The 14022-nt window shown below is 37.7% G+C and overlaps 1 protein-coding gene across 1 annotated transcript in view; it reads left to right on the plus strand.

Moving 5' to 3' along the window:
* Nucleotides 1-1788, plus strand: part of LOC139694030 (organic cation transporter protein-like) — a 33458-nt gene extending 31670 nt beyond the window's left edge. The window contains exons 11-12 of the mRNA XM_071592428.1: nucleotides 1219-1358; nucleotides 1614-1788. Coding sequence (XP_071448529.1) covers nucleotides 1219-1358; nucleotides 1614-1653 — 180 coding nt within the window. The 3' untranslated portion in view covers nucleotides 1654-1788. The remainder of the gene's footprint in view (nucleotides 1-1218; nucleotides 1359-1613) is intronic.
* The last annotated feature ends 12234 nt before the right edge of the window (nucleotides 1789-14022 follow it).

The raw sequence follows: 14022 nt of genomic DNA on the forward strand, positions 1-14022 counted from the left end.
TTATAATTATTTTGGATAAAATAGACATGGTATATGTAGAGAAAAATTATAAAAACAGTGCTGACTACAAAGAAAAGTGACTTTTATTGTTACATGAGATGAAAATAATAGAATACTTAAGACATTATTGTAAGGTTAAGAAATGTTGACTCAGGAAAAAGATGATTAACATAAATTTATAAGCATTTGAGAAGATTGAAGGAAATAAATACGGAATGTTTATGAATATGTGTTGGATATGGCAGTGAAGAGGGGAAGTTGTTGGAGAAATTGGAACAAGACCAGCGGATGACTCCATTAAAAAGTTACTGTTGCGGCATCTCCCGCAGTTTCTTTGGAATTTGTCAAAGTATTAACACCATAAGTGTTTAAAGTTGGCTTTAACCTCGTGGACAGTGGCGCCTCGCGCACGACTACGAATGCCTGTGACATTGTATGTACGGTATTTCGTCACAACATCTAGTTCCTTTAAAAGCCCCTAAATTTTCAGAGTTTAAGAGGACGCCTCGGTAGCTTAAGTGGCTAAAGCACTCGACCGGATATTGAGGGATCTGGGTTCGAGTCCCAGTCAAGGCGGATGATTTTTACACTCTGAAATTGTTGCATTGAAATGCACATTAGCGGATGACTCTGTTAAAAAGCTACTGTTGCGGCATCTCCCGCAGTTTCTTTGGAATCTATGCAAAGATTTATAGATAACTTTGTTGACAGTCCAAACCTTGATATCAGCAGTGGGCATGGGGGCACTCTGCAGAGGGTGCTCCAAGTCAGTCCATGAAGTAATTGCCAGAAATAAAATTTGCAAAGTATATTTCAATGGAGGAATATAATGGAAAATATGCAAGCTAAGGGTTTACTGGTACACTAAATCATTTCATACGATACTTTTTCCTGTAGAGTAGTCTGGAGAGAACTTAAAAGTGGATGGTTAACATTTCAAGCTTAAAGTGACATGTGCATTTAGCGGGTGCAAATGTAAACCCATGGATGAAATAAGTTTCACATGGGCATGATACTAAGGTGGTAGCCCATGGTATTGGAATTGAATAAAGAAAAACATTAATTTTCAGTGGCACTAAAATGTAGTTATTTGGACAAATGTTGAAATTAATATTTTATTAACTTGAGGAATCAAGATATACATATGCAGAATAGTTGAAAATTATCAGATATTAGGTAAATATATAATTTACTCAAATATTCTTTTTCATAATACAGGACATTTTCAGCCCCGTAATTCCGCCCATTATTTTTGGAATATTTCCTTTATTGGCTGGCATATTAGGACTGCTACTACCCGAGACGATTAATCAACATTTACCTGATACCATTCAAGAAGGAGAAGATTTTGGAAAAAAGTAAGGAAAAGTCTGTCAGCTAATGAAATGTAGTGAAATATAAAAATATAATTAAAAACATTATACTGATTTATTGGAAGTGCTATTCATACCACAATACTTGACTAACTAAGCAGTGATTCAGTAACTAAATTATGATTAAAAAAACTAGAAGAATTTGGTTACTTACATACAGGTATAACTTGGATTAACACTTGAATTATGACTATAGAAATCAGCCTTCCATTACCAATATATCTACCAATTTCTTTTCAGGCACAAGAATAAGGGTACAGGTGGACAAAATGAAGATTAAAATCTCCAACCTTATACATCTTCTCATGGAAGATTTCAATGAGAAAATATTTCAAGTAAAATGACATACTGTAATGATTGACTGTTACCTAAAAAAATTTACCTTGAAAAGTACAGATTTTTATTCACAAGTAAATCCATTGTTATCATTATTTATTCATAGTATTAAAAATCCTTTTTTTAACTTATTTGCAGGATATTTAATAAAAAATGATGTACCAAAATTTAGTGCTAATAGTTGAATGAACACAGGGGTATGTGAATAACATCTCATTTCGAAAATAATATTAAATGATTTGTTTCAGTCATTCACCTCTTTCTAAGCTTCTCCTGGTCACACTGAAGTTACTCAAATAATCACACTGTATTTCAAGATATTCTCCTAGTACTCACAATATTATTTTATAATAAGCAGTAGTCTGATTGGTTACGGTAGGTTTTTGATGGACACTGGGACAATGTACTCTGGTACTATAAACACTAACTAGCATGATTAAAAATATCCATAGACTCAACACTACATTTTACGATTACATTTTTTTAGCTCTGTATACTTTCTATCTCCCTTAATTTCATCCAAAATAACTTTCTGGGCATTCTGTCCTTGGTTACCTCTTCATCATCCCATTGACTCTCTGTATTTCCTGAATTAACTTGTCCTTCCTTTTTCAAAGCTCTCCTAATGGCCATCTCTCTTCCCTTATCATACTTAGAACTTCATCATGAAGCATAGCATATAACTTTGTTTTTGTTTTGTTTTTTTCCATTGTTTTTTTCCATTCCATCCCATTTTATTTTTCCATTCTTCTCCAGAACCACATCTGGAAAGTCTTCAATCCATGCTTACCCTCTTGCCTCAAGACCAAAGTTTCTGAGTCATACAAAACGTTGCTTCACAATTAAGTTTACGTTATTATTTCTTTATATCATTACTTCAAGTGCCTGGCATCAACTCCTACAACATTATCGAATGCAATTCTTCTTTTAATGTCCCCACTACTCTGCCAACCCTCATCAATAACACTTCTCATCTATGTGAACTGTTTTACTTGTTTTAATTTATGCCCTCAAATTTAATGTTAATCTTAGCCTTCATATATTTAATGAATTTCTTTGGCTTCATTTTCTTAAAATTAATTCTCATCTCATATGTATCACAGTGCTTCTGATATACACTCAGTAATGACCTTTTGACTGACTGGTAAACTAATACCTGATAACCTGCAGATCTGATTTAGAAAGTTTTCCACTTACTTTCACCCCAACACTTTCCTTGCTTACTATTTCTCTCAAAGAAAAAACAATTAATATTTACAGTTCAACAGTTAGGTTTTATGCTGAGCCTTTAATTATTCTATTTCTAAATTCCTATAACTAAATATTATACCTAATTTACAATAAATAACTGAAAATAAAATATACATTTTTGGTTTTAAAATGAAGAAAAATAGTAATTAAAGGATGAGCATATAAAATTACAGCCAAGTTGCAGGAGTTGGTTATTATTTTTAGGTAATTTTATGGTTAAGGAAGTCCTTCCAAAATTAAAATCCACATTTGGACAATATCATAAGTCCTTTTTAACCAGAAAATATTTAGTTTATGAGAATAAAAATTACAAAAAGTGAACAGCATAAACAAAAATACAGCTATCATCCATTGTTTTGTGTTTTGCACAGCACTATAGGTTATGTATTAAACACCTGATCTAAAAAGTCTACTCCTTCTTCAGCAAATTAAATAAAATAATATTAGGTTTCCCTTAATTTTCATATTCATAGTATAAAGAAACCATGCACAAATAGCATACTAGTGTGACCTATCACCATTACTGAAATTCTGCAAATTAGAGGGAAAAACCTGATTGGACAAGATCAGATTGGTCTGGATTACTTTCTTTGCAAGCCTATTTGGTAAGTGGTTAAAGTAGCCCAGAGCCAGTCCCTGGCAAGGTAAAAACTTCCCTGTAAACCACTTTGTGGTAACCAGAGTGATTATGTGAATTGCAAGTTCCCAAACATGGTCCCTGGCAATATGATTTATTTCCTTGTATACCTATTTCTGAAATACCCCCATGTAAACGTCAATGTCTTAATAATAGAATGTGTCTCTGATCACCGGCGAGAGATTAACTTTCCCCATAATTCACCACATCAATCTCAATATTCCCCTCCTTTGTTGCATTTAGTGGTGTAAAAAACTCTTCACGGCTTAAGGAAATATTATTTTATGTAGTCAGTCTAAAAAGAGGCAGTTATAGCTCAATTTATCCTTTCCTTTAATTGCGCTAAATATTGTCAGTCGAAGGCTGTGACAATAAACATTTCAAAGGAAACAATATTCCAGGAAAAGAAAAAGAAATAAACGATGGAAAATGAAGTTTATACTCCAATTAATACTAGCTATTAGTATCAGTCACTGAGGCTAATATGTATCTATACTTATTGATGCCAGTTATTGGTATCATTGCTATTTTATTACCGATTTTTAAGAATGCATGACTAAATTTATTAAAATTAGATTTGATTTTTAAAGTAGTTTTCCCTTAACAACAAATACGTTTTGAAGTTAATCTTATGGGGTATATGTAACTGTTACAGTGTTCAAATTGTTAAGGCAGGCATTAAGTAATGTTAGTCGAGTGAGCTTATTCCATAAATGATATTAATTTAAATTCATTATAAGAATTTCCAGATCACTAGAACACAAGAGGAACTATATACTTAGGTAAAATGTATAGCTAATATACCTTCAACTCGCATAATAACAGACGTATCAAGGCATAGCTTTTTATGGTCTTTTAGAACTATGGAACTAGGATATTGTATCACCACTTTCCATTTCATACCTACCTATAATAAGAATTTTATTCCGGAGTACCAGTTCGTCCATCGTCAACTGGAAATTTTGGGAATCAAGCCAATGAGATATCATTTATAACTGCATCAGTCTCGGCAGACATTCGTATTCTTCTCATTTTCAACACTAATAACAACTTCCCATGATCCTTTATATCGTAACTAAAATTTCTGAAGGCTCCGAGACGTTACTTCAGTGAACGTATTTTCGAGGGGACAACTTTTCTTCCTTCCCTCTCTAACTGCTGTTAACAATTTGCCTGAGTTCAAAATTGGCGGTGCGTAAGGAAAGAAAAACCACCGATGCATAAGAAAATGCTACTGGAAACAGAAGAACACAGTGCCATTGGCCGCAATGAATGTATTTTGATAATAAACAAACCAAAATTATCTGGAAAAACATTTATAGACTTGAACTACATTTCCTTGCTTTACATTAATAGTAAATGTTGATTACAGCCACTTAGCCTTAATTAAAAGAATTTACGTCTACGTCGCTTCCATTGTTCATTCTTAAGTAACGTTCAATTGTCATTCCCATAAACCCTTCACATTCAAATTCTAATATGAAGGTAACGCATTTTAACGTCGAATTGATTAGAGTGCTTTGGTTCGTTTTGAAAGTTCTAAAACTGTGGGTTTTGATAGAAAAATATGCAGGAAAGAAGATTACAATCAGTGATCGATCAAGAGAAAGTGTGAGGACAGCAGATTCATTGAGGCCTTCGGAGTTTTCGTAAAAAATTTAGGACCGCAGTACTTGGCGATTATAAATCCTTGACTACTAATTTGGGCCTTGGTATTTTCACGGGTCACTGTAAAACTTGTCTGCCAACCTTGGGTTCACATTACCCGAAAATTCATGTTTAACTTCATATTAGCGAAGGAAGAACAGAGGAATAATATAGATCAATGTTAAAGCCGACTTCAGAAGAGATAATTCCGGGTCCATCGTGGATATCAAGGTAAGTGAAATCTCAGCCGTTTAGTTTTCCCATCACTGTATCTAATTTTTTCTGAGTTATGTAAATGCGTGAATAGTGGCATTAGGTTATAAGACTGCTCTACATGAACGGAGTCGATCAAATGTGAGCTCAGCCTCAGGTGAGAAACTCCCAAAAGTGTTTGGCATTTTTTAAGCGAACGCCTTGACGTGATGGAAGCGTCGAGGAAACCGGAAGCTGGATCACCACGACCATTGGTGTTAAGAATTCCGTGAATGACCCCGTGTTCATAACTAGTTTTTGTGATGTGCCTAATTCTTTGGAGGTCGTGGTAGGACTGTTCAATCGATATTGGCGCTAACCCATTCAGATTTGTGTTTATTGAAATCATGCGTAGTGAACAGTAATACTGGTGGCGTTCAGTTGATTTTATCGATATTAAATGAGCGATTTGTCCCAGTATTAAGCCCGATGGCGTGTGAAATTCGTACATCAGGATAGGGGAGCCAAATCGTTTCCCGGTGCCGTTTCCCAGGAAGATCAGGTAACCTAAAAATCGCACAGCTTGGATGGAGCTCACCGGAGGGCCCGGGAATCGAACCCGGCCCCTTCGATCAGTAGAACAACGCTCTACCCCTGGACTACCTCTAGCTATGATAGTCTACGCTAGTCTGCCTCTAGTTGTATGCTGGTATACTATTTCCCTAAGGTCTGTCATCCCTGTTTTAGGAGTTTCCATGCAACTATAAAATTGATATTTAGCACGTAATTAAATATCAATTTCTCTTCAGCGAAAGTCTCGGGAAAATAGCAAATTTTGATACTGTTTACAAATATGGGTTGCCTTTAACCCTGATCGGCCAAATATTTTGTTCTACAACTACAAAATCGAACTCGTTGCAGAGGTTTCTTTTTTAAGACGAACTTCGGCTCAAGAAAGGGATTCGAGGTTTCACTATTTGAAAACGAAAAGTTTGTTGATGGTTTAGTATGTATAGGGGATTTTAATTCCCAGCTGTCTGCCTGCAAGAACTGCTTGAGGAATATCTAGCTGAGCGAAAATGAGCTGACACGAACATGCTACGGGGAATATGTGGGCAAGCTAATAAAAAAATAGGATTTATTAGAAGAGTACTGGGTAAATGTGATAAAAAGGTCAAAAAGAATAGCTATCTGTCGCTGGTGAGGCCTCATTTAGAATATGCTGCAAGGATATGGGACCCTCACGAAGTTGGATTGATTGCCGAATTGGATCGCTTGCAGCGCACAGGAAATAGATTTTTAAAACGTTGTTATGATTCATACATGTAAACTTAGAAGCGTATCCAAAATATTAGATCAGCTAGGCTGGGAATCACTCACGGAGCGAAGGTTAAATTACCGATTGAAGCTCTTGCATGAATTGGAAGGTCTCTAGCAGTGATATTGAAAATATATTATTACCCCCATCGTACAACGGTAGGAGAGTTCATGCCAATAACATTAGAGATATTAAGTGTAGAACAGATAGATGTAAGATTTCATTTTTTTCACGAACAAGATGGGATTAGAATAACATTGTCCGACCGCGGTAGGGTCATATTCGAGTCGAAATTAGTCTGGTGTTAGACTCACCCCCTCCTACACACTGGCTTGCAGGGTAGTGAAATGAAAATTTTAAAAATAAATAAAATAATTGAGTTGAACAGTTAATGTATCGTATATTCCTTTTGCTGCACTTCCCGAAGAGTTTTATGTCTGAGGATTGTCAATGAGGTATTTTCACATTTGTGGAAGCCTTGGTTTTAATTTATCGGCAATGAACTTAAGCAAGCACTTTTAATAAAATGACTTTCCGATTAATCAGATATCTGATTCCTGTACCTATTAGGAATAATAATAAAACCATTCAGTAGGTTTTTTATTGCCTGTCACTCATTATTTACGTAGACAGCTTCAGGTTTTGCGGTTAGGCGGTGGTAGCCGACTTTCTCACTGTGCCAATTGGCGATAAAAACTGGTTGGTCACCGATGCCGACAATAGAGTTGGTTTTTTGAGAGGTATTACATGATTGATGATAGTACGTACACCACAAGTTCTCAAGAAAATAATGCTGACGTCTTACCTTTCAACAGAAGGATATCATTAAATTAGTAAAGGCACGGTAAAAGATCCATTCACTTTCTTAAAAATTTTATTTTATTTTTTAAAAGGTTATTTGCACCATTAGGGTAATTCGGGTGGGGTAGGGTTTCCGGAAAATGATATGAAGGTGGAGAGAAACCCAGCGTTGGCATTGGCCTGCTCTTGACAATAGGCGCCAAGGGATCTAGAATTAAACGTCACAACCGCCGGACGATGTACCCCAATTGAAGTGCTCTCCATCTAGTACTCCTATGATAGGTAAAATAAGTATCTCCTGAAATAGGTATCGGGAAACCACTGAAAAATCCGGCCACCGCCAATGTTCGAGCCTTTGCGTAGGGAAGCCACCTCACCATCCCGATTGTTTGCCTGGGGGAAAATAGAAAAAAGGGAGAATAATAATGCATTTGCGTAAATCGACATAACACACACCTGGAGTCTATTGCCAATGCAAAGATGCATAATGTGCTCGGAGGAAATCCTGAGAACGATCGGAACCTTCGAAATTAAAAGTCAGTCTTCGAAACCTGCTCGTGAGTTTATCGTGATGGGGGATAAAATGGACAGATGGGTTGTAAGAAGGACACGTTTGTATAAGAGAGTTTCAGTACCATTATGTATTTTGAAATATTTAGCGGTCGACTGTATTTGAAGTATTGCAATTGAATACGGTAAATTTATGGTTCGCCAGAGAGATATGATTTCAGTTTTTACCAGCGGGGGTAAGATTTTTTAAGGAAGACTTGGGAGGGTATATCGCTTAGTGCATTCCCTCCATACTGTGCAATTCGTAGATGAACTATTTTCCACCCATGTTTTTTACTTATCGCAGTTGACATACAATTCCTTGCTGTTAAAATGACACATTTATGCAAGAATTTAAAACCCAGGGAACAAATAAATTGCCCTAACCTACCCTCCCTAAAAGAAACCTCTGATTTATATTAAGATTCAATTTTTAGTGTGATATTTTACTTGCAGGAATATTGATCGCTTATGCAATGCGAATGGCTTTTCATTCAACAGGGATAAATATGCAGTGACTGGTGTATATTAATTCTTCACCACTGTTCGAGTCTCGGTAGAAGATGTCTTCCATCGCTGGTAGAAGGTCCTCCCTGCCTAATAACGGTAAGCTAAATGTAACCTGGCCGTCTGTATGCTTATTTGTGCCGGAAAGTTATGCGTTGGATTTTCCCCTGGCACTTTCACGTAGAGATATTGTTTTTGCTGGTTTGTAGTGCCAGTGTCAAGCGGTGTCCGTTCTGGGTTCCCGAAAATCACCTCCGCGTTCTCCATCCCCGCCCTTGACCATCGTTTCTGTTACTCATATTTCTATTTTCATATTGTTACTTATATTTTCCTAAACATTTTCAATTTCAGTTCTTTAAAGGGCCATACTTTATGATATATTACAATTAAAGACTATAATTCAATCTTTCGGTGCTAAACAATTTCCATTTACATACTAGAAAAGAGATGGCTTGGCCATGGTTGACTGTATGATTGCATATCTAGCTGCAGTTTTGAACAATAGAGCACAATGACTTTTTCAATCGTAATATCGAAAAATTCGATCGCTTGAACATATTCTCCCGGCAGGAATTTAAAATATTGTTCCTTGGTTAAAAACCTTAAATAGAGGTTTACTAGATGAGGAAATAAAAATCAAAGTGTTAATTCTGTCTACTCGAGCGGTGTTTACGAGCGTAAAGGGAAGTGTCTAACATCCATCTTAAACGGTTCGAGGAAATCGGCATATTTGGACATAATTCATTCTCACACTACCTGATAAAAGGAACTGCACGCAATTAAATCATGATACCGTTTCATCACATATCGCCTGAAATAGAAGTAGTTTTGCGAAATGTTACTTTGACCTTTGTTATGAGGGTGTTGCGGATCACTGACACATCAACGGGAAAAGTGATCGAGATTTTACGATAAACATGCCATTTTGATAGATGCCATATTTAACTGTGATTCGCGGGAATCGGACATGCATATTTTGCAATAATTCATGCAATAATTATTTGGTACCAAAAAATTGACAGTTAAGGAGTAATTAGTCATTTGTATTAATTATTTCCCTCGGAGAAAGGTTCATGCGTCTACTAATAGTGAATATATTCGTTTAATCGGCCGACCTACCACCAGGATACTAGTATACAGCATGTTCTACCGATCTCTATCGTCAGTTTTTGTCCTTAAATGAAGGATTTACTTATATTCCTAAGTGTGCAGGTATCTTTTCAAGTAGCTTATTAACTTTCTGATCCTAAGTAAATTCAATTCCAAATTTTTACTAGCATTTTGGGTTTTATGTTCTAAAATTGTTTTCTTTGGAATTCTGTTGTCATTACTCCAGTTTCTCAATTGATACAGATTTTAAATTCGCTCCTGTGACGACTTCCTATGTATTATTAGCACACTTTACACATAATTATTAATGCATGAGCTCAATTTTAAGTTTAAGTACCATAAAAAAAACGTATATTTGACGAATTTTGCCCGAAAGGATCAAGGGAGGCCAATACTACCGAGGACATTTTGTAAGGTTTTCTTATTTCCTGTCCCACGCCTGTTCGATACTTATTAGACTACTGTAAACATTTGAAAAAATTTAGTGATAAAATTGAATTGATATCAATGGTAAAATTTTTATAAGTGCCCTGCTAACCTAAACTTTTGGATACATTCCCCCTTCGTTATATTAAAGGGCGATCCTCAGTTCCGCCGCCCCCACATGCCACATCCGTATTAGTGACTCATGACAAGTGAGATGGTACGGAAAACTTATTATAGACGATGAAGTGATAGAAAATAAGGGCGAGGATGTGGTTAGAATCCTTTTGCGTAGGCAAGGGTGTGGGCGCGTTTAGTTTCGTTCATGTGCTAGAGAGGAAGATCGGTGGGAGAAGGGATGCACTTGGATATTTTTCACCGAGGCGGAGTTGAATCGTCGACTCAGTCGGCCAGAGGACAGATCGGAAGAGGGACAACGTGACCCTACAATGGACAGGAAAGAGGGATCCGTTTAGATGTTTAAAGGGAAAGAGAGTGGGGCGAGAGGGAGTGTGGCGGTGTGTGGTGAATCCCCATTGAGGGGTGATTGGTTGTAAGGAACAGGAAAGAGCAGAAGGAAGAGATGGATAAGGAGCAGGGGCCGCATGAATGACTACGACGGTATTAGAGACGTGGGAAAGTTAAGACGTTCTCAGTAGGAAATAAATACCATCACCACAAAGACCATTGACGAGAGTGACGTAATTTACTGGCATTGGACCGCACATAAAGGCATTAAGACCCGCGGAGTGATTCATCAATTGAGTTGTCATCGGAAATCCCATGGGATTCAGGTATTTTATTCATGCCTGGCCAACTCTGGCCAGTTGCGTGCGGGTCTCTAATTTCGTATCACAAATTGCTCGAAAGTATACGAGGGAACGGTTTCCAAAGGTGCAAATCGCTCTCCGCATCTATGATTACCTCGGCCTTTACGAAGTATACTTTGATGTTCTGTGATGATAGTTTTCGTTCAATATAAGAAAAACATTTAAAGTCACAAATACGGTCTACATTGGGGTCTACCTGACCCCAATTAGAGAGTTAATATTTGATAACAACGTTTAATGAAGACTATTGTCACTGGGGCATGCTTCTCTGAAATATATTATTATTAGGTAATCTACGAGTTAAGGTAGGATTTTGGATGGACTTAACCACCAATTGAATATTTTGTGACTCCTAACAAAACAAAATCTAGCAATCTACTCTACAACAGGTCCCTCTTCATCTCTGAGTACTTCCTTCCTCCTTTCATCCCGTCCAATATCCCTATCCTGTTCCTTCCCTTTCCTCGTTTGCCTAACATTCTCACCTCTATTACAGTCTTCAACATCCCACTACCGCTCAATACGCCCTTCATCCATTATTCCTGCCTCCATAGGATTTCTCCCTACAAACCCCTCTCCTCGCCCACCATACCAAGTACTTTCTCATTTAATTTTTTCTCCGTCCATTTCACCTTTTCCATTCTTCTCCGAACCCACATTTCAAAAGCCTCCAATCTACGTCTATCCTCCTGCTTCAATGACCACGTTTCCACGCCGTACATAGCTACGATCCATATCAAAGTTTTATCAGTCTTTTCTTAATATCCTTACTCAAAGTCTCTCTCATCAACTCCCTCCTCCTTGTGAAAGCCTCTTTGCCTAGCGCAATTCTTCTCCTTACGTCCCTACTACTTTGACCGTGTCGGTCCAAAACACTTCCGAGATACGTAAACTGTTCTACTTGTTCTGGTTTTTGCCCTCCTATTTTAATGATTAGCTTAGCTTTTTTCGTTCTGGAAAATCGCTTAACCTTTGTTTTATTAATATTGATTCTCATCCCATATCTGTCGCACTGAGTTTCCAATTCACTTAGCAATGCTTGCAACCCGTTGGCTGACTGACAAACTAAAGCTTGGTAATCAGCGAACCTAACTGATTTTACACATTCCCCATCGACTTTCATTCCTACCTCCAGTTCTTCCCATGCCTCTTTAATCATTTCCTCCAAATATACGTTGAACAGCAACGGTGATAATGGGCAACCCGGCCTTACACCTCTTCCAAACACTGCCCATCCGGACTGCCCGTTCCCCACTCGTATCTGAGCAGTCTGAGACATGTACAGGTTGCGGATTAGTCTCCTGTCCCTCCGATCTATTCCTATTTTCTGCAATATACTCATTAGTTTTTCCCCATTCACTCGATCAAACGCTTTTTCGAAACCTACGAAACAGGAAAATCCTTCCTATTTGTGTTCTATATTCCTCTCGATAAGTGATCTCATGACGGCAATGGCATCACGCGTACCTCTCCCATTCCTAAACCCAAACTGATCATCCCCTAACTAATCATTTTCCCTACTCTCTATCCTTTTGTTGATGATCTTCAGAACAATTTTAGTTGCGTGGGATATTAAAGTTATTGTCCTGTAGTCCTCACATGATGTAGCCCTGACATTTTTCGGAATAGGAATGAACACTGATCTCACAATCTGTCTTCTGGACAGATTCCTTCCTCATAGATACTACGAATCAGCCCATATAGCCTCTTCCTCCTACATTTTCCTAAACCTTTCAGTAGTTCCGCAGGAATTTTATCCACCCCCACGGCCTTATTTAGCTTCACCTCCCTTAATGCCCTTTCTATCTCATCGTCGAGTATGCCTGGAACTAAGCTATCTTCCTCTACGTCATGTCCCATTTCTATGTCTAACTTTGTTGGTTTAAGTTCTTTACTATACAGTTCTTCTATATATTCCTTCCATCTCTCTTGGATCTTTCCTGTGTCAACGATTATTTTACCCGCCTTATCTCCAACTGTTAGCACAGATCTTCCCTTCTTACTTCCCGATAGTAATTTTACCTTACTGTAAAGTACACCGATTTCAACCCTTCTTTTTTTTACTTTCCATATCCTCACATTGGGTCTTCCACCATGCTTCTTTTGCTTTATTTGTTGCCCGTCTCAATTTATTATTTGCTCTTTGTACTTTCTTCTGCCCGTCTTTGTGTTTATCGTCTTCCATTTGCTTCTCTCATCCATCCTTCTAATCATCTCATCCATGATCCGTGATCCATGATTTCATTGCCCTTTTCCCATTAACGGTTCCTATAGTTTCTTTTGTGGCTTTCAGTATGCCTTTTTATTATAAATTTCCACATTTTCTCGATAGTACTCAGCTCTTTTCCCTCATCCATGATTTTTTCTACAGCCTGCTGATATTCCTTCCTCGTCAGTCCAATTAACGATTCCACATTCTATTTCCTAACCCACCACCCCTTGCTTATCCTTTTCGATCGGACGCTACCTTTCATATTAACTAAATTGTGGCCGGAGTCCGCATCCGCTCCCGGGAAGCTGTGCGAATGGACCAAACTATTCCTAAACCTATGCCTAACCACAATATTATCTAACGGATACCTTTCTGAGTCATCTGACTTGTTCCATGTATACTAACGCCTAATATGGTGTCTAAACCAAGTGTTGGTGATGATTAACCCCTGTCATCTGCAGATTTCAATCGATTTTTCCCCACGGTCATTCCTCGTACCTAAACCGTAGTCCACCACCTCATCACCATCTCTTCCTTCGCCTACCATTGCTTTCTAATCCCCCATCACTATCAAATGTTTCCCTGCAGGAACACATGCGATTATGTCCTCTAACTGATCATATATCCTATCGACTACTTCCTCCTTATGATTGCTAGGTGGTATGTATACCTGAACAATGACCTAGTTCGTCGGTTCTGCTTTTATCTCAATTAGTAATACCTTATCCGTTGTTTGCTCTATGTTGAGTAGTAGTAGTTTTTATGTGAGGCGACCGACAGCTCAGGTAATTTGCGCCATTACGGATGGACAGGAAAGGATGAAGGGTGGAGAGAAA

Source organism: Hetaerina americana, unplaced genomic scaffold (assembly GCF_022747635.1).
Source record: "Hetaerina americana unplaced genomic scaffold, ioHetAmer1.1.p SCAF_5, whole genome shotgun sequence".
In the NCBI taxonomy this organism is placed as follows: Eukaryota; Metazoa; Arthropoda; class Insecta; order Odonata; family Calopterygidae; genus Hetaerina; species Hetaerina americana.